General features: G+C 46.2%; 1 protein-coding gene across 1 annotated transcript in view; it reads left to right on the top strand.

Annotated features, from left to right (window-relative positions):
• Positions 1–14,122: 14,122 nt before the first annotated feature.
• The window catches only part of SKAP1 (src kinase associated phosphoprotein 1), a 156,963-nt gene continuing 149,285 nt past the window's right edge, over positions 14,123–21,800 (top strand). The window contains exons 1-2 of the mRNA XM_074926765.1: positions 14,123–14,156; positions 20,338–20,443. Coding sequence (XP_074782866.1) covers positions 14,123–14,156; positions 20,338–20,443 — 140 coding nt within the window. The remainder of the gene's footprint in view (positions 14,157–20,337; positions 20,444–21,800) is intronic.

The following is a 21,800-nucleotide window of genomic DNA, read 5'->3' as shown; positions in this document are numbered from 1 at the left end:
GTCAGGACACTTGCTCACATGCTGAAAGTCTTGATGCTCTCAAAGCATTCCCTCACCCAAAGATCCGAAGGCATCGTTTCAAGGAATCTATGCACGCCACATTAGCTGCCCAGTCAGATATCCGTTTGACAATGTGTGAAAGTTAATCTGAAATTAAAGGCTATAAAGCTACAGCGGAATGGCAATTTTGGGTGAACTCTGAATGAACAAGTCTTTTAACTCTTCTTTTCTGGTATCTGTCAAACTTGCTACTGTTGTGCTGCTCTGTGGATCTGATAGCATTCAGGGACTGACCCTGAGTGCATGTGGCTCCTACTAGAGAGAAGCTTTTAACTTCTCTTCACTGCAAATGCACAAATACACAGGAGAGCAAGCAGTAATTGCTATTTGACTTCCAAAGTCATCTGTGCAAACTGTTGACTCAGAAAATGGAGATCTCCAATACTATTACAGGCTGGGCTTAAAATATTCTTGGCTTAACTTAATAAGAGAGGAGAAACCAGTAATTAAAGCTTATTAAACACTGCGCATCACTAAAACAATTTGGCACATGCAGCTGCTTTTATCTTTGAAAATGGGAACTATTCATTTCTTATGCAGTTTAGAAGTAGATAAAGCGAGGCTTGCCAGTGCGAGACAGATATATAGCCAGAAAAAGAAGGGTAAGGAAAAACGTAAAGCTGAGAACTACTCAACATATGACACAGTCAGTAAATATCCAGCTTCTGTACATGACATAAACAGCCAGAAATTTTGTGTCTCATACTGTATAAGCTCAGCCCAGACCCTATAAAAACTCAGGACATATCCTTCTTGTAAATCTTCAGTATACTCAGTAAAAGCCCCCCCGGGTACATTCCCAGGAAGCTCCTCTGCAGCATGTTTCATAAGAAATGTTCCTGCCCTACTGAGGAGTTGTCTGACTCTCAGCCAGCATCGAGGTGCACTGTTCTGCTGTATTGCACTTGGCATGTAGGCACCGTGGAGACAGGCACGTTACCGTGCAATACCTGCGTATCCAGACGGAGGAGGAATGAGAGACCTGATAGATGTGGAGTGGAGGGGATGAAGCTATGCCTCCAACCTTCCACCTGCACAGGCGGCCGGGGTGGGATAGGGAGCAGAAATGGGAAAAGGTGACGGCCAGCTGAAATGATCTGAACAAGCTTTTGCAAAGCCCAGAGCAGTGAAGGTTGGGCCACGCTGGATCCCAGGTGGAATTGCTCTGTCAGTGCTTAAAAATTAAGGTGAGATGGCAGGTGCGCGGGAGGACCGGCAACAGCGGTGCCATCCTGAAGATAACAGGTTGTCTGTCAACGTGAGGAGCTTATGTACATGTTGGACCACAGAGCTCCCACTAACGGAGAATTAAACCTGTCTCCACACACCAGTCCCAGTGCTCTGATTACATTTACAGAGGTTGTGACCTGCATCCTGTCACCATGGAAACCTCTCCTGCTGCCGATGTACAGTCAGGTTGTTTCTGTGGGTGGCTGATATTTAAAGGTAGAGGCTACGGCGCTGTAATATCGAAAGCCAGGGCACCAAGTTTACGAGCAGCCGAGTGGCAAAATTCATTTCACTCCCTTTGACACCTTGTAATCTTGACTGGCAATTCCAGGAGATGCTGAGAAGGTGGGAGAGAAAGAAGAGGAGAAAAGAAGAAGAGAAAAGAAGAAGTAAACAAGAAGAAAAGAGAAAAGGGGGGGAAGAAAGATAGTTCGCTCATCTTTATCAAGAAATTCTCCTGCATAGGAAGGGAGTTTGTGTATTAAACTTATTATCAAACAGCACTTTTATGGATCCATCACAACAACCTTCCCCTTCCATTCCCCCCTTTCAAAACAGGCTTTGCATCCAGTCCGTGTCTCTCCCATACCAGACACACTCTTACTCCTAGTCATACCCTTACTCCTAGTCTGCCTTGATGTGAAATGACCTCTTAATTTTCTACTCTGCCTCTTTCTTCTATACACTTGGAGCTGAATGGACCCTTGGTATAATTCTGTGCCATTCCCTGAAGTGTGGGATGTTGCTCTGGAGATGGGTGGGGTCCTCAGTCCCTGACGCTTTGAGAAACTAAGACCTCCTCTAGCACGGGGCTGTGTCTCAGCAGTTTCATCTTGTTAGCTAACTTGCTGCCTGCGCAGTGCACATGGATGGAAGTGGAAACTGCAGTGTGCTGCTGTACAAGGGGAGTCCCCAGTGGCACTGTTACAAATACCAGCATAGAGAAAGAGCACGAGCAGGAGGACTCGGGGGCCAGGACGGATGCTCAGCACGGAGATGGCTGACAGTGTAGCTGACTACGATGTCAGCTTCTCACACAGGCGACAGACACTACCTGACAGGCAACTACTTAGCTTCCAATTTTCTCTGGTATAAAACTATTCTGTTAAGCAATGGAAGGCAGTGCAATGAAGGTAAATAAAACTGACACGGGACCCAGGCGCTGCTCTCTCTCTGCTCTTCTCGCAGACGTGATTCTCTGATCGTTTGGTGGAAGACGGAGGAGAGCTGGGAGCTGGGGACTAGCTGATGGGGGCAGGATGAAAGGAGATAAACTACAGGAGAAAGGCACTTGTGGTGATAAGGGCAGGTGGCTGGGAACCAGAGTAGTGCCCACAGAATGGGAATTTTGTAGCTGAAGAATTTGTTGGGATCTGAGATGAGCTTAGGTCAGTTTTGGGTCCTTCATGGTTCTCTGTGTGGTCTCAGGTGGATCAGTTAAAGCGAGTTTCCTCTCCCTGAACATTAGTTTCAGCACGTTCAGCTTGCAGGTAGTTATCCAGGCTCCCTCCACAGACAGGGAGCGAGAACTGTTGTACATGGTACAAAGAAAAGAACCATCATGATTTCCATTGAACCAGCACGAGGGAGTGTCAAGGATTTACCTAACCAGAGGAGTGTGACAAAATGTGAGCTGTGACAAGCACTGCTGAAACAAGGGGGACGGACTCAAGAGCTAGAAGCAAGAATCAGTGATACATAAAGGGTAATTTGTGGTGTGAGGAGTCAGGGATGCTTCCAGGGAGCTGGATGGGATGGGAACCAGTGCATCTAGCTGAATTTTCCACTGGACTCTCATCCCTGTGCCCCTTAAGGTCCTACCTCTTTGTTTCCCTCTTGTCTACTGCCTTATGCATCGACTGTAAGCTCTCTGGGGCATCTCTCAGCGATGCTTGCCTGTCCCAGCAGAAATCTGCACTATGAAAGGATTCAACAAAGCTATCATGATACAAAGAATAAGAGTTTGCATACCAGCTCAGGAGCCCCTGGAGCCCAGCTCAGTGTAAGAGATCCATTGTTTAGGCACCACAAGAGTGATTACTGTGAGTGCTGTAGACAGAGGATGCTGAGCCATGACTAAGAGATCAGTTGGTTCAGGAGGAGGTGAGAAAGAAAAGGCATCAGCTGGAATCCCAGATCAGCTTGCTCTGGGTTGGATATCTGACCTTTGTAATGCTTTGATTTGAAATTGTAAACCCTTGTAATCCTGGTGGATTACATCTCCATAGCCTTTAATATGTGCATCCCCCAAAGCCATGGAAATGCAGAGTGAGAGAGAATGGGGCAGCCCAGCAGCACCACAGACATCCCTACCCATGAAGGGTCCTTCTCCACTGGCCTCTCTTTCACCTTGAATAATCCCCATTTGCTCTGGGGTAGAAGAAACAGAGAGTGGAGGCTAAAAAGTAGGGAACTGTGGAAGTTTAGAGAAGCGCAATACAAAGTAGCAGATAATTGCATCAGAGGAGATAAGAAAAAGCAGAGAAGGAAAATGAGTTTTTTTCAGATTTAGCAGCATAACTGGGCACTTAGCTGGCTAAAGATCCGTAGCGTGAATAACCACTCCGAAAAGCACACACCACTGTTTATACGAATCGGTGACTCAAAAGAAAGGCCAAACTTTTCACACAAGTTCCCGCCACCCCCTTTTCAAGCTGAACCAGAGACAGCAGAGAGGCACCGTTACTGCCTGCCTGGATCCGTCTGGAAGCAACAGGGGGATGGAGAAGAGGACGCCCTGCTGTAGGAGTGACGCGTTGAAGCTGGATTTAGGAGACCCAGGTTTGCTTCCAAGCTCTTCTGCAGATTTTGGCCAAATCCCTGGAGGAGGCTGGATCCTGACAATGAGTGGCACACATTTATCTGCGTGTCCTTCTGCAGTAGAGGCTGATGCTTCTCTGGTTGCTATACTCTGCCATGGGGAATTTGGTTAACTTTACTGAGATCTGCTGTGTAATTTCACCCGGGAAAGTTCAGCAGGAGGCAGGTCAGATCTGTGGGACTGCCAGGCGCTTCTACATGGCCAGAACCGTAGCTCAGCATGGGTGTTTATCAAAGTAGGGAATGGTAAGAGCTGTGGGTAAAAATGTCAGAATTACGCTCCTTACCTAGCAACCCATCCACGTTTGAGATGGCAGCAAGCTCTGAGCACAGTTTCCTGGTGATCCAGTTCTGGATCTGGGCCACTGGTCTGCAAAGCCCAGCTCAATACTCACCCCCAGAGTGTTTGTGCTGTGCCTGCACAGCATCCAGAGAGGCTGTGCCTGCTGTGTCTGTACGAGGACAGGTGTGAACGGCCTCTACAGCCAGTGGAAGAAATGAGCAGCCCTGGAGGACGGTTCAGATTATGGGTGGAGTGAGGCTGTGGAAGTGCCACCCTCTCTTTCTCCTTGCTGATGGACAGAGCCCAGCTCACGGCTCCTAGTGCAGATGCTTTTGCTGTCTGCCTTTTCCTGAGATGGGAAGCACTAATTAGGGATACCGCTATTTTCTTTTCAAAGTACCTTTTCTGATGTTATAAATGAGACAATTCATAAGCTTGGAGTTAATCACGTCCTTAAGTGCTTCCCTGGAAGAAGGCCATAGCGCCCAGCACTTTGCAGAATTGCACCCTTGGAGGACAGATACCCAATGCAGTAGGAGTCACGAGAAGAGAACTCCAGTTTTAAACTGTAAAATGAATTTTAAAGGGGACGGGTACTGGGTTGAAACTCAGAGGACGTAGGCCCTGCTCCTCATTCTCTCACCGGCTTTGAGGTGTTCAGGCAAGATATTTCCTTTCCTTCAGCCTCGGTTTCCTCCTTCATGAAACGGGAATTGCATTTCTGCACTCGAAATGTTGGGAAATCTGCTCATGAAGAGTGTAAGAGCCAGGCATTAGTGCCCGTAGTTCAAACATGTCTCCAGGGTTTCACCTTGAGAGCAGCTCCGTGATGTTTGAATTCATCCCTTACGTAAGAGTGTTTAAAGCATCTGGCAGAAGGGGGCAACATAATAACAGCTGCACAAATGTTTGGGGTATTTTTCAAGCCAAATTCTTTTGCATCTGCAAGTTTTATCCTTTAATTTCATAATGAATGAACTGTAGTAACACTTTGCATTTATAAACTGTAGCCTCATTCACTGGAAGATCTCAAAGCAGTTTACAAACATTCATTGATTGCTTGACAAGCATGAAACGGAAGGGTAACTGTTTTACAAAATGACAGGAATGAAACAATAAGCTCTTGAATTTAGGGAATATTTCTGCCTTGCGGTTCTTTCGGCAGATAAGATCGCCGACTAACGGTAGTCATTTTTGTGTTTAATTAATAATGTAATGCATCCAATATCCAAGCTCGCAGATAATGGGCTTGTAATACAGCCTAACATGCCTCCCATATCATTAAGTTTAACTGTCACACTAAATACCAGATTGTCATGCAGCCTTGTCAGTTTTTCTTTCTTTCTTTCTTTCTTTCTCATGAGTATGGAACAAGAGCAGCTGTGGGGAAGGAGAAGCTGAAGAGCTGAGATGATGCAGTGTGGCAGTAAAAAACCCTTGAGGGACAAAAATCATGGCTTATTCACCATCACAGCTTTGAAGGAACGGTGAGGCAGTGAACACATGCAGCCAGCCCCTGGTGTTGTGTCTGTCACACTGCAGGGCTGCTTCCGAGACTGTCTGGTTTGCTTTTTGCTATTTTTTACATGTAAAAGAGGACGAGGTTGTTGGTTTTGGTCTTTTTTTTTTTTTTTTTTTCCCAGAAAAATGTTTGGTTTTTTAAAGATTTTTTTTTCTCCTTTAACAATGAAATGCCCTCAATTACCTGGAATGGAACACGTTTCAACTTGAAAAAATTATCCCATCGGATATTACATTAGACATAATCCCAGTATTCTGTGTAATCACTCCCATGGGCCCTGCAGTCCCCTTCCCAGCCCTCGGCTGTGTCTCCAGGATGTGCCGTGGCCCCTGAGGACAAGTCGAGCACCCAGAGGAGGCAGCCCGACTCAGGATTCTGTCCGTAGAGCCTGAAACACCCAAATTCTTAACTTCCACGCAGCAGAATGACCATAATCTCCAGGCAAAATACTTCAGATGACTATTTTGGTCTTTGGTCAAACTAGTTTGATTTTTAAATTTCTACCAAAATAATCAGTTTCTTCAGGAAATTATTTTTGACCAGTTCTATTGCTGTGCTGCTTGCAGTGCAGAGCTGCCATTCCCCAGGCCTCTGGCTCTCATTTTTCTTCATGAAGATTTATAGTAATTTCTCCCATATCACTGATTCCTTCATAAGAGAAAAGATCACTTCAGGGACCTACTTCTGTCTCCAGCTACCCTGTTTAACACCTCCAAATATTCCTATTTACGAACTAACATCTGGGTCAGTCTACATAGCATAGTTTGAAAGCCATTAAGACAGATGCCTGCATTTCATTAAGCAAGATTTGATAAGGTGGGTAGGGTTACAGGGCAAGATTACTATGGGAATTCAGTGAGTTTAAACCTTCACTCCAGTTAATAAAATCAAACAATACATCATAAAAGTGTCTGGAAATTGGCTCAATAATTGAAATAGAACTGTGTGATGGATGGAGATTTATGGATGTTAATGCAGAAGCAGGGCTACATTAGAACATCATATCTGAGTCTCTTCTGAATCCAGACCCTCGAGTCCAAAACTGGCTTTTGTGCTGGTTTTAGGTAGGAGATTCTTTTCCGGAATGAAGAAAACCTCACAGAATGGCTGGTCCAGTTTTATTCTGAAACATCACCGAACTGTCCATGAAATCTCAGGACCGTTGAGTGTAATGATGTGATTGATGTTTACACAGATGTCTCTGAACTGCCTCTAAGCTGAGCTCTGGCAGCCTGGATCTCAGTGCAGGTGAGCCAACAACGCTACTTTGGTAGGCTGGACCAAAGCCAGCACTACTGCCCGTATTCCCGTTCACGGCTGTCTGACACATGCTGCCATCCCCACCTTCCACAGCAGTGTAGACATACTGTGTTATTATTACACTGAATAATAAAATCAAGGTTAAATTTAGCCATTAGCCATCCAACATTTTTTCATCTCTCAGTTTTATCCTGAACAGAAATATTCAAGGAACTCTCATGTCATGTCTTTTGTGTCCACCAAGGCTTCTCTCCAGGACCTTCCTCAACCCGCTGCTTCTCAGATCATATGGACTTTTGTCCTAAATCTTTTTCTCTCAGGAGCAGACAGGGAGCTCTCCCTCCTCTAGAGAACTATGGATTCTCCCTCAAGTCCATCCTTCTCCCTCAGCCTTGATAGCAGCCCTTGGTCCTAGCTGTTTATAGGAAGTGTCCCCTCTGCAGCCTTAATGAAGTGTGTGGCAGTCCTCCTCATTAAGACTCAGTGTTGTCAATAAAAGAGTCATTAAAGTAGTTTGATGAGGATTGGGAGAAAGAGAAGAGGTGCTACAACACATCTACAGGGCAGAGGGCAGCTCCATCACACATTGTAACCAAACAGCAAGGGATCAATATCACCTTTGCATTAAACTGAAGCCCATCCGTCAGCCCGAGGAACGGCAGCCTCCACAGGAGCTCAGCTCACTGCTCATTCCTGGCTTCCTATCTTTCTAATCCTTCCATTTACAGAGCGTCCTGCGCTCGCTGATCCTGGCCAGCTTTTGCCAGAGGCTGTAGAGATGCTGTCTCAGAGCTGTGTCCTGTTTAGGATTCCAGAGGTGTTATCCATGCCCTGCATCGACCTTCAGGACCAGAAGTGTCTGAGAACAGGCTGTTGGGAGATGCCTCCTCCTCGTTGTTACCTCACAGACCACCCTCACCCCGCGGATCACTGCGGGTACTCCCAGAGACAGACCTCCTTGCCACAGGCCACCTCCTCACGGGAGATGTAGGAGTGGAAGGACCAGTGGGGTCCATTCACCCTGAAGGGGAGAGGATGTTTTTGCCATATGAAAAAGAAATGGGTGCCTGGTCTTCACTGGCTCACGTCCATGGGACTTCCACCCATGTGGCAAGGGTATGTGAATCTGGACTCCGGACTGAGGCCTGGACTTGAGCTTGACATACTGTCAAGTGTTACACAGGAAGAACGAAGCAGGGGAGGAAACCTGGGCCTCTCCACTCCTGGGTTAAGACTCCCGAGCTTCCTTCCTCCCTCTCGGTGAAGAACCGCTGACTCTGCCTTTCTATTTCTGGGGTGCCGTGCACAAAGCGCTACTGTTGACAACGGCGGCGTGGACCTGGATAACCTGAACACTACCCCAGGCACCAACATTCTTCTTCATTTTCCCAGGGTCTTCTTTTGAGATGTTGTGTTTCTCTTCTATACTTCATCTTGTCCGGTCATTCTATAAACTCTTTCAGGGGTTTTTGTGTGCTAGTGGGGTCCTACTGTAACTAATGTGTTGGTGTGATGAAAAACAGTCACTATAGATTCACAGATCTTCTAATAAATACATCTCAACACACCTGCTTGCTTCCGAGAAGACTTCACAGCAGAGATAATGCAGCATGTCAGGAAGGTAAATGAATCCAGAGTCTGGCAGTCTAAGCCAGGAGCAAGGTCCAGTCATTTAGTTTGGCTTTGGGACCAGATCTGTTTACCATAACTCAGAGCTGCTGACATATTTTTGTTTCTCTTTGGCTCCAGAAACTGATGAACAGTAACACGCAAGCCCTTGTGAAGCAGAGGTGCAGAATCAAATTATGAGGACAACCAAAGACCACTTAGCTTGAAAAAAAATGAAAGAGGCTTTATGAGGATTGTAACCAACCTTTAACCGAATGACTTAAGTCACACGCAAAGATACATGAGCTGTTGGACAAAGAAAATGACATAAGCATGTAAACTCTGGGATTACAGCAGAGCATTAGCATGGCATAGCTGATTAGTAAACCAGGAGACATCACTCAAGCAGTCAGGTGCATTACCAGATTGGAAAGTTGCCTCTTTACTGAGTTGTTGGTCACTGTGAGAGGCAGCAAATGATACCCAGTGGCCCAACAATTTGCCCTGGAATGGCAGGAGCTGTGATACAGAAATGGATGGACTAGCATCTGCTCTGAAAAAAGCAAGAATTAGAGTCTGCTCTGTATTGGCAGGAGCTACAGTACCGGGAAGAGAGGACAAAAGGGCAAGTCAGTGCACTATCCAGGGATATTGAGCAAGATGAATAAAGGGGCTGGAAATGTACTTTCAGTGCTGCAGCACCAGACTACGAGAACAAATAACCTGATCCAGTTTAATGAAGCCTGTGATCCTCCACCTCCTTTGTGGAATGGGTGTCCCAGGGTCAGCGTGTGCCCGCACAAGCATGCACACATCCTTATCTTATCTAATTACTAGAAGTTTCAGATTAATTTCAGTGCAGCTGCTTGAAAGGGTTGTTATCAGCCAGGGCTTTGTGGTTTAACCTTGTTAGCCTTTTGTTGTTAACCTTTCCGAATGGCAGCGAGGGGAAGGCTGAGATCCTGATGTGCTGGCGGAGCAGGGAGGGGGCAGACGGGAACTGGCGAGTCTGCACCCCCCTTTCCCCCCAGTTTTTTTGTGCATTCAGCTCCACTTCAGGCTGGGTGACAGGACAGCTGGCTGCTTACCTCCGCTGACAGGCGCTGGTACCCAGCCACACAGAACAGCCCATAACAGGGACACGTCTCCTGCCAACCTCTCCAGATCCTTTGATATTTCCGACAGCGCAGTAAAGGACTCTGACGCTCACATTTTACCTTGCATCGCTCAGCTCCTCTAAGGCTGCCTTGCTTTGTTTCCATAGCTACACCCAATCGCATCTGGCTTCCTGTGAAATTGGATTTCAAAGCAAGACAAGCCTTCAAAGGAATTTGTCCATTTAACAGAATATCATTAGGAGAGAGTCTGTCTGCTGAACTTGGGACCTAAAATGATTAAGGTGGAGCTTTTATCATGTAGGGAGGCAGCTTTACATCTACAGCCCGTAAAGCTTGATGCTACATAACAATGATGCAGTGGAAGTTGCCAGTCACTGCCAGACTCCCCCATCTCCTTCCACCTGACCACAAAACTAAATTTGTAACCTATTCGCACCTTCAAAAATGAAAGTGGCAAGAAAGAAGGAAAAGGGGGAAAAAAAAGAAAAAAAAAAAAGGTCATTTGCCTCAAAAATCAGTCTGCCTGGCTTTATCTGCAGCTGCATAAGGTTGAGTGGAGGGCTTGGCGTTGGGTAATAGCACCTATGGCTCCATGGCAGCTGAGGCTCTATGCCTCCGTATTCCTCAGTAAAATGGATTTAATAATAACAACAGCTGCTGCGTGGTCAGCCTGGCCTTAAAAATCTTCCTGTAGGGCCTGAGGGAAACATTCTAGGTGCTGGGTCCTGTTTCCAGCTGCCAGGACCATGGGATGGATGTGTGGTCCAAGAGCATTCAGGGTGCCTCAGCCTCCACACATGAAAGCGGTTTCAATGCGTTATGATAACCTTAAGATCTGTAGCAAAAGACCAGAAATCACAACTGCAGTACATGTCAGAAGGTGAGCAGAAAAGATCCGGAGCTTTACTGATGCTGTAAACACTGCAAGAGCAGGAAATTTGTTGGGTGAAATCCCCATATGCTCTTAAGCAATGATCACACCCAGGGCAGAAAAGGAAGGCAAACCCACAAAACACACCTGTAAAACAAGTCACGGATATTTTGACAAAAATTTCCTCCAGACCCTAAATATGGTAAATCAGTTTAACTCTTGAGTAAAACTTATTGACCAGGTATCTTCTAGTTCACTCTTTACAATGCTATGCTTTCAGATTATTGTATGAGCCACAGAAATGTAGAGGACATGTGAGATGACCCTTTTCTTTACAGTTGCATGAACATTTCTTCCTCTGAGATTTGCATTGATCAGGTTTTATTGATCTTTCTGGCATATCTGAAGGCAGTTTCTTCCATCTAAGTGACTTAGTTCATTCCTTTATAAACTCATTTTTAAAGTTAGTCAGTCTCAGCAAGCAGCTGCTTTTATTTGTAGTCTGTAATGAACTGACTGGGATTTCTACACAGACGTGTTTAAATATTTATCCCTAAACACCTCCAGGTGAGAACACACACACAGATCCATCTACCATCCGCATCCACCTACACCCGCTACCAATCCTTGCATGAAATCAGAACCACTCAAACATGTCAGGAGCCTCAGGCAGCTAACAGAGATCCACGTTTTGCTCCCATAGGAGACTCTCAATTTTCTAAATCCTGACTCATGAAACCCTACCCGACTAGGAGATGTCATAGGGAAGACTACTGCCATGTATATGTGTCCTAGCACGGCAACGTCCCGTGTGAGTCCTTCTAACCTGCAGCGACATTTTCTGTGCTTTAAGAACTCTGTGTCTGCTGAAGAGGAATTTCTCGTACGTGTTGTCCTAAAATCAAGAACTTGCTGCGGTGGTGGTGTCAGTGTGGGTGAGCCCACGCAGAGGAGCCTAAGGTAAAGAGGGAAAGACAGAAACTCAGAGTAGAAAACCTGTAAGGCCTGGATTGGTAACGTGGGCAGTCTCCAGGTCGTTCTGAAATTACATGCGCGTACAGAGCAGAGCCAAGTGACACATCAGAAGTGGTGGTGTGGTTTTTTTCCCAGATTCAGAGCAATTGAGCCTCCCTAAGCAAGAGAGAAAACCCACTGTCTTCTCCTCTTTATGACTAAACCCCAAATGGCAGCTGCCACTTCAGCCTCGCCACACGAAGAGACTCTGCACAGAAGACAACGGCACTTCTCTGGTAAACCAGCTACACCCACTAAATGTGGTCATTTCGTTGTATCTTCACTTCTCCTTTAAAGCCATCCCTTTTGACAACTGTTATTTATATGTGAGTTATTGAGGTGACGTCCCCATGCATAAAAGTAAACCAAAACGTCGCAAAAGAACTTTGCAGCTCCTTTGCAGGGTTTCCCCTTTCACTCCACTGTGGAGACGACGCACTAGAATTACAGGCACACACCCCAAACCAAAAAACACAAAGCACTGTGCTTCATCTTCTACCTCTTCTTTATCTGATTTGTACTGATAAGTAAAAGCATAACAGTCTTTTCCCTTGTTTCACCCACTTGTCTCGGAAAGGGGGTCACAAAGGCGTTAGCAGCAGAGAGCATACAGAGGAGAATCTCTCTCATATATTTCCATCTCTTCCATATCAGCCTTTGCCCGTACAGCTCTTACATCACATACATGAGATGAGCCTGAAAGACACAGATTGCCTTGACTGAACCGAGCGAGAAGCTTGAGGCAAATCTGGAATCTGCTCCAGTTCCCTTCATCCAAGGCCTGCCGCTCAACAACTTTATTCCATCCAGGTGACACATCCAGAGAGCTGTAAGAATCGGACTCTGCAATTATTTGGAAATATGCTCAGTCTCATGACGTGGCGTTGTCCCACCGCCTTCAGTGGGACTGTAGTGAAGTGTTTGTGTATCTCTGTCTGGGAGCCCAAGGCATATTTTTTTTTTCTTTTTTCCCTCCAGATTGTGCTTTGCCAGCTTGTGATAATTACTATGGCAGGCTGGCTTGCCCAGAGCAGGAGGAGAGCAAAGCAGCAAGAGAAGCAGTTTGAGGGGGCCTCCTTGGAGAGTTCAGAGTGGCCCTGCCTCATCACATTATGCTACACTTTAGTGCACAGGCCTGGCTCTCCACGCTCAGGAGCTGTGTTGTGCCACCGCTGCAAGCAGCAAGCACTAATTCTTGTGAAGCTCTGTGGTTTTCTGTCTGTGGCCAACACAGCTGGATTGCATCCTTTCATGCCATCTCCAACATTTGCTATGTTGGGAAAATATAATTAAAGATTACACGTCAGGCATAAACCACCAGAAAAGTAAAAGTGGCAAGCACATTCAGAATAATCTTTTCTGTAGGCTATAATAATAAATATTTGTCTAATACTGGGATATTGCAAAGAAAGGATTGGATCCTGTACACTTAACCCATGGGAAAATCTTAAACTGGTCTTTGGAATCACTGATGAGCTTCAGATAAAGACGGCTGTCTTTGCGTTTGTCAATACTGAGCCTAAAATTTGGGAATGCAAGAATGAAAAATAATAGCTGTATCCCCATAGTCAGCTTGTGCTAATTCATTTATATAGGAGAGGAGCAGATGCGGGGCTGCGGGTTAATCTAATGCAATGCCATTTTTGTTTTGTAGAGTGCAGTTTGCATTTATTGCCTGTCATAAAGCAAGTTAAAGTGCGCAACCCTGTTATTTCTCTGGGCAAGACACAGAAATATGAATGGCTATTACAATCCAGCCCCCTTCCTATGCAGGATGCAGGAAGAGAGGAAGTTTTATTGCAGAAGAGCCAAGCACCATACTCTTCCCCTGCACATTAGAGGAGGGAGCCTGCCTTTGCCTGGAACAAATCCAATTCCCCAGCTCCTCTTGTGCTAGGAACAGGCACAGGAGGTGAAATCAATGGCTGGGCAGAGCTCAGGGGTCTGCTCTGGCAGCAGGAGCCCCGAGTTGGGTGATAATGAAGAAGGCTCATGCCTAAGTGCCACCTGATTAAAATGCTGATGCAGGAGCCTGGGTTCAGCTAGGCTGTTTCTGGGATGGGATCAGGTATTCTATAGCTTGTTGGGTAGAACTTAGGCTCTCAGGAGTGTGGAGGTGCTCAGCATCCAGGGGAGCTGGGTATCTTGGCTGCCTACAGGGCTGTAGATTGAGCTGGCTGGGGCTGGAGGAGGAGGAGGTATCTGAGCAGAGCCTAGAGGTTCCTCCTACCTCTTTTGGGGTGTCTCCGCCCTCTTTGCTTTCTTCCTCCCTGCCCTGAGGGACAGGAGCAGTAGCAGCAGGTTTGACTCTTGTGGAAAAGAAGGTGGCAGGTATCATGATCCCAGAGGAGATTCAGAGGCTCCTGGAAGGTAATCACAAATTCCTCCTTGCTCCTCTTCTGCTTTGTGGGAGAAATCTGTTGTGGTTGCAGGGGATGAGGTTGAAAAGCTTTTTGCACCTCACTGTGCCGAGCCAGGGAGATGAGTGGAAGGATGGTGGGAGCTACTTCTCTAAGGCTGATGGTTTGGGGCTTTACGTAAGCCTTCCCTGTCCCTAAACCCAGTGAGAGCGCAGGGGACGTGGCTGCCATCCTGGTGTTTTGGGGACTGTCAGGAGTTGGCAGGTGGGTCCATGCTTCTGTTAGGGGTGGGGAAGCTCTTTGGTGGTTCCAGAGCCTGTGTAAGGGGAAGAGAGTGTACGTAGTAAGACTGAGGGGTTTCTTCTGGGGTGGTCAGAGGATGTCACCACTGAGTGCTTTCTCTGAAGGTATTGAGACTCCACTGGTGAGCATCGCTAGGGTGAGACAAGGGAGAGGATACAAGAAGTTTGTGTGCTACAGTGAGCCCTCTCAGGCTTTTGTTGTGGCTGTGGCAGTTGGTATCTCCTGGCTCTAGAGGTTCTGCAAGTGTTGTGCTGGAGATGTGGTGAGCAAGCTCGTTTGATTGGGGCTGCATCCTCAGGAAAGCTTCAACCCCACTGAAAATGGGGGTACAGCTGAGAGGGCAGTGCTGGCTTCGAGCCCTGCTCCTGCTCGGTGCTTTGAATGTGACCTCCTGAGGTCTCAGCTTTTGGGTGAATGAGCTGTGCTGAGAGCTGACAGCATTTCCTTCTGTGTGTGAGATGGCGGGTGTGAGGCTTCTGAAGCTCTTTTTCATGGATTTCCTCACAAACCTGAGCTGCAACATCTCCACTCCTTGAAGTAGTGGGTCAGGCAAGTAGAAACCATGCCGAGCTCTTCTACTGAAACATGCTTCACGAGAGAGTTCTGTACGGACCTTTGCAGCCATTGCTGACCCCGTGGTGTGGTAAGCAAGGGCTTGGCGAGAGAAAAGCCATGTAGAGGTAACCACACCACAACCTGCCCCTAAATAAAGCTGTAGCAGCACCACAGGCTGGAGCAGCGGCATCAGCCCCATAGTGAACAACACGTGCGCGTGGTACTGGCACATCCTGCCGCCGCAGGTGTGCGTCGGGTGGTGGGGACGGCGTTGTCGGCATCTTGCTGCTCCCTGCTCAGAGCAGTCGTGTTTGGGGTTGGCCCCGGCCGCCGCAAGGCTTTGTGACCTTTTGTTTCCTGTTGCAACGGCTCCTGGCAGCCCAGAGCACTCGCCTCTTCCCCGCCGAGACGCAGAATAACTTCCAGTCCTGGGATCTGTCAGTCTGAGAGAGGGAGCACGTGCAGCCTCCAAGCCCGTCAAAGCTTTCTTCCAAATGCTTTGTGTCTTCCCCCAGATGTAGGTGTAAATTTTCTCCTCTGTTTTTTAATCACGGGGGCTTCGGCGAAGTTCACCCTTTCACGTTTTTGATACGCAGCACTTTATTGTTCAGCGCTGACACTTCTGTAAACAACTCATTTCTGCACCTGCCACCTTCCTTTAACTTAGATTATTTTCTTGTTAGCTGACTGTTTTTAATTGAAGGCTTCAGATCTCCTTCTAAAGCGCAGCCTTTATTTGCTGACAGGTAGAGCAGGCTATGAATGGAGATTAATTGCATGTCACATACCTCTGTATCAAACTTGCTGTGTCTTAACAATCTATAAGGTCTCGAGGCCTTCCAGTGGCTGCGGAGGTTTCTGGCTCTGCAGGCTGGAAATGAAGGAGCTTAAGCTTTTATAGTGCTGGCAAACTGCGTTACCGTAAGAATTCTTGTATTTAAAATAAAAATCACAAAGAGAGGAGGAAACATACTGATGTACAAGGCAATATCATCTGCTTCCTTATATTAAAGTTTGGTCTGGAGTGCAGGACTGCTTACATAATGCACAAAAGCAGGTAGTCAGTGGCTCCCTAGTCGCAGTTATCACATGTTCTTATCACGTAAGACATCTCTGAGGTTGCCGTGGTTGAAAGCCAACACAATATAGCTATTCTCTCTACACTGCAGTCCCGCAGCACTAATGAATACTTGTTTTTTTCTGTTTATGAGTGGCTGTGGTTGCAACAATTAAGTCCCACCTTGCAAAAATCGGCAACCCAAGTTTCGTTAAGGCTTTGTTGCCAGTTAATTGCACAGAGTTTCTCTTCTGGCTCAAGGTCCCTTTTACAGCTGTTTTTGCTTAAAGGGTATTTCATATTTGTTTTGCACAAATGTCTTCTGAAGGCTGAAACGGTGGTTTTAAAAAATGTGATACATCTCTGACAAACCCAGGGATTCTGGATTTGTGCGTAGAAGCAAAGGCAGGCTGGCAGGCTGATTATCTTCCCTTCACCTGCCTTGCTTGATGCTCTTCATTTCAGATGGTAGGTCTGGAAAGCCATTTTCTTGCTGGAGTTTGGGCAACAGGAAGGACAGAGCAGGTGCTGCGCTGGGAGACTGTGACTGCACCTGCACGGCATAACCAAGCTGGTAGCTGCTAATTGCAAAGCAAGCAGCCTCAGTGCTGGTTTAAAAATCAACAGTAAAATGCTCTGTCCTGTGAGGGCTCCTAAGCCCCAGTCAGTGTTGGTGTAGCATCATGAGTAGCTCTGGAATCTAAATATCAGGGAATTTGGGGTGGAGGCTTAGAAGCTGAAAATTTGGGGACCTGTTCTCAGTTCCCCCATGGTCCATTGCACAGGGGAGAACATCCTGTTCAGCCCATTGCAGGAGGATGGATGGAGATGGCTTCAATTCTCAAGGCTTTCTCTGACTCAGCCCTGCAAAAGCAGGGAGGGACATCTGAAAAATGTTTCACAATTAAACCATCCTTTCCTCGAGCTCGCAGAAAAGTCGAGAAGCACAGTGTGTGATAGTTCATAGCTTTTCTTTTGACAGGTGGGACAGGAGATGATACAACCAGCCTTCCAAATCCCTGGCTGTCTTGGGATGTATCCTGGAAATATATTCATCTAGTCTCAGGGATGCTCAAGGTACCTGCACTCTCTGTGTTGATAGGTGGCCTAAACTTCAAAAATTAATTTTCCCAGCCAGCTGGGGTGATAAACTGCAGGACGGATTGTGTGAAGCATCAAATAAGTGTTAGAGCAGACTGGTTGGCTCTGCGTTATCTTGCATCACTGAAATGTTGTGGTTCTGTGGGACTAATTCCTCTGTACGTGGAGTGTAGGATTTCTGCTGGCAGAGGAGTAGAAAAGAGCAAAAAAAAAGAAGTGGGAGTGTGTATGTGCATGGAGAGAATACACATGGCATCTTAATACCTTTCAGCTCTGCTCATTGAGCGCTGATTAACTCCTAGAATTTAGTGCTGCCATTAAAAGGTTATTTACTACCTGGACTTCAGTGGTTGTGACACAGTTCTTATGATGCTGTGCATCTCCTGCAGGATTAAAGTGGATAACTGCAATTGCCTCTAGAAACTCCCCTGAAACACTTGATGAAATCTCAACTATTTTTTTCCCCCCACCCCCCCCTTACCTTTTTAGCTGCAGGAAATGAAAAGGAGAGTCCTGTAAACTTTCAGAGTGGATCGCAGAGAGCAATCTATAAACATCAAGAATATAATGTTACTGACAAGCAGTAAAACTAACATTAGGGTGATTTACTCTAGAGCTGCTTACATATTGCTCTTCCTGATCCACTTTGAGAGTTTATGGTTAGGCTTTCTTTTTCATTTCCTGGTGCTATAAACACAGTGACTGGCTCTGAAAGGGGCTCTGCCTGGTTTGCAGAAGTGACCCTGGTTCTACTATAACTTATCCAGCAGCTGATCTGTGCTGACATCCCAGTAAGTAAATACCATATTAGAGCTAATCACATACTCATGGAGCTAATCTGCGCTTAAAAATGACAGAGATGCAACTGATATTTGCACAAGTTCTGGGAGCAGTTTGTTTTTCTTGTTCTTTCACTGTGGAAATAAAGCCTCTGCGTGGTTTCTCTTGCCGACCCGTTTCTACTGTGCTGGTTTTATGCTGGTTTGTATATAATAAATTGTCCCCTTAGCCTCATCTGTTCTTAAGCAGTAAGCTCCTCGGAGCAAGATATATCCTTTGTGCTTAGATATATGTACTTGGGTACTTTCTGAGTAATTTGTAAGTGTTGGAAGCCTCGGCATCGTTAGGCCTGTCATAAGCTGGTGCTGTATCTTGGATGCACAATTAAAATTGCATAGAGATGTACAGAAAATGCAGCTTAGCTTAAGGATTAGAAGATTGGCCTGGGATTTTAAAAAGCTTCACTCAGCTGCTCCGGCAAAGCCTTCGTCTTATCCCAGGCAGGCCACCTAGGGCTAAATTACTAGCAGTGAACTTGATATTAATAGGCCTTTTGGCCTGACACCTCTGTGCTCCCGGAGCTCCCAGAAGCACTGTTGGAGGTAGGTGGGGGTTTGAGAGCGATGCTGTGGATTGGTGTTGAGATGTGGGGATGCTCAGTTGCCACATCTCAGCACATCGGAGGGGTTGTGTTGGGATGCTTCGGTACCTCGGAGCCGTGTTCTGGCTTTAAGTTCTGTTTCTCAGCCGTGAAGCGGGGGCTGCAGGTTGTGTGGCACGACTGGCTCAGACCCGGTTCCTCTGTGGGTCAGGAGCCCTCCTGGTAGGAGGAGAGGCAGGGAGACAGAGGAAGGGGCTAGTGAGGACATGGAGGAGTCTGCATTTGGCTGAAATGCGCTTATTAGAGGGTGTTCCCGTGGGAACTGATGTTTTCAGCTGAATAAATCCAGAAAGGAGAACTGGACTGTCATGGATTCATGGGTTATGATCTGGATTCACTTCTTCCCAGGCTGCTGTGGTGAGAGTTGCATCTCCTTGGGCTTGCCCTTCTGTCACTCTGTCACAAGAGGAGGTGGGAAGAGGGTCCTGGGGGGATGCCCAAGCGTCAGCCTTGTTCCCCTCCACATCTTTCCTTATGCTCTTTGCTTTGAGCTCCTTTTTGTGGTGTTTGGTTTTGTTTTTTTTTTTTTCCCTCCACACACTCCCCCCAAGCTCTAAGCCTGTCTTGAGCATGTCATGAGCAGGCAACAAAAAGAAATGAGGGCTCATGACTTTAACAGAAAAAAGTATTAATTTCTCTCGTGGCATTTTGATCTTGAGACGTGCTTGCAGGTGGAGGAGCTGTTTTTAAGGAGCTGTGCAGATTCCTGGGGTGTGCTAAACAGTGCTGGCTGTTGTACTGGCAGCTGAAGCATAAGGAGCTGAAAGTCTTGCAAGCAGGATATTAAACTGACATTAGTGTCACAGTATGGGGTGTGAGTTAAAGGTTGGAGAGGCCTGTGGATGTACAACACCATAGGTTTGAAGCCAATCTTTTCTCTGTTAGGGGAAACCGGCAGTAATGCTGCTGAAGTACAAGGGTGATATTCTCCTCTACCGAGCAGGTGTGATTAGAACCGGTTTTTGTTTTCAGTGAGATTTTTGTGAAAGTTTCTGTGAAGAACATAAATATTTACGCAAATACAAGACACTTGATCCTTTTATCTTCCAGTTCAAGTTAAATTTCTGCATATAGATGTGGTTTCCAGGTGAGAGAATACCGTATTTACTTCTTTCTAGCTGCCTCTGAGCAAGCACAGGGCGCAGTATTTCAGCGACAACCTTGCAGGAGAACTCGTGATACAAGTGCATGTAGGCTAGTGCACAACCAACCCGTTTTTCAGTTCTTTATGAAGATCATTCTTGTGAAAACCACAGGTTAGGGTTTCCTTGAAGTGTCAGTGAATATCTTGCACTGACACTTTAGAAATGCTTTGGATCCTGCTCTGAATGAGATGACCACTTCTTCTGTGTCCTTAATGCCAAAAGCCTTTCACAGCAGCAGATTTTTAGGGTTTGAGGCAGGTGGAACTGCACTTGGTCCAACAGTCTTGATCCACATTTTACTCCACCTTCCCCTTCCTTCTGCTCAGTGGTTTCCTCGTAGCTGCTTATTTGTCTTACACCCTTGCAATTAGAGAGAAGTTCTGTCATCTCATGCAATATTTAGATCCTCTTCTCTCCGCAATCACTTCAATGTCTTAACTTCTCCAAATTAAGTCTTCAAACTGACTCGTGTCTCTAGATCAGACAGCTTGGTACGCTGCCTCGAGGATGTCCCGGTGCACAGCCAGGTTTCTTAGCCAAGGATGGGTACGACTGCCTGTGAGTTTTAACCTGTAATTCTCTTTCCCAGATGCTGAAGGCTACCTGGTGGATGGACTGCGGAATGAGAACTTGAGCGCTAAAGCAAGGGAGCAGAGGGATGTGATTCTCTTTGGCTTCCGGCAAGTCAAAGCCAGGTTTGTGTTGCCTGAATTACTCTAATAAAAAATGCTTCAGAACAGTCTCACGCCTTGGGTACCACATGCTGTATTCAGCTGGACATTGACCAAAACTTTGAAATTTAGTGGACATTCAGGGCTTGGTATAACGTGCGAGTGTGCTGCACGCTGGTTTGTACACTCGCCTGTTTAACCAGTTTTATTCTTGTCTGCCAAATTGTCATTCGTTTGGAATTTTTTTTGTATTTCAAACTAAGAAAACTATGCTCCGGGCTGCATCCGTACAGCTCTTTGCCTGTGGGTCTCTGGTCCTGTCCTGTTCTTCCTTGTGCTAGAGAGCGTTTTGTGGGGGGAAAAAAAAAAATCCATCGCTTGATACTTAAGCTTGTGGCTAAATCAATACAGTGAGCAAAGATTCATGCTGCTGGCTTCGTGCTGAAGGCATCTATTTCACAAGTGGCTCCTGAACTCAAATATGTATTGCCTGGACCTTGATACAGTAAAAAAGGAATGAAGAGGACTTCTTGAATTAAAGCTCAAGTCTGACCCAGGTTCAAAAATCTCATGTCCTCAGGACTGTTCAAATCCTGCATGAGAACATGAGCTGCATCATTTGGATAAGCGAGTGAACAAAGGTTGTTCTGTTGTGCCAGGGAAAATCAAGGAACATAAATAGAAAACAGGTTGCTGGAGGCTTACATAAAACTTTCAGCCTCAGCTGCATTATATTTTTGGCTAGAAACGTGATCCAGAGCTTGCTGTTAATGCTCTAGTTATAAGATATGAGTTGTGTCACTTGACGTTAAGACCTGACCATAAAACTCAGGGTGGCTGACTGATCTAAGCATCCAGTTTAAATAAAACTGCTGTCGAGTCCCTGAGAAGTGGAGAATTTTATCCTTCGGAAGGGCACAGCCAGACTCTATTCCCTGCAGTCTCACTGAAGAACTTTGCAAGATGCCCTGCTGTATCTTAATCGATCTTTCCTGCTGGCTAATTAAGCATCAGTTTTACTCAGCAATTCGGGACTCTGTAATTATCAGCCTGGGTTGCCCTGAATAATTGAAACGAGCTGAACGCCGAAGATGGAAGCCTTTGGAAAATGGGGCTGTAGCATATCTGGTAGAAGAATGGTGGGTGTGGGTGTGTGTGTAACAGTGTCCTGTAATATTGCAGAAGAAAGGGCTGGACTCCATGTTTGTAACGGATTAGAATGGTTTCTCTGAAAAATTCCCACTCGTTGGCAGGTGTTGATCTTAGATGAGAAGAGTCAAGTAAGCAGAATTCTGAACCTGAAGTATTCAGACATCAACCCAAGAGTTTTTAAAACTGTCCTGAGAACACGAAACTCTAAAAGCGACAACTCTTTATCTTC

This window comes from Athene noctua, chromosome 25 (assembly GCF_965140245.1).
Source record: "Athene noctua chromosome 25, bAthNoc1.hap1.1, whole genome shotgun sequence".
Lineage (NCBI taxonomy): Eukaryota > Metazoa > Chordata > Aves > Strigiformes > Strigidae > Athene > Athene noctua.
Note: the sequence above shows the minus strand (reverse complement) of the source record. Positions and strands in the feature narration are given on the sequence as shown.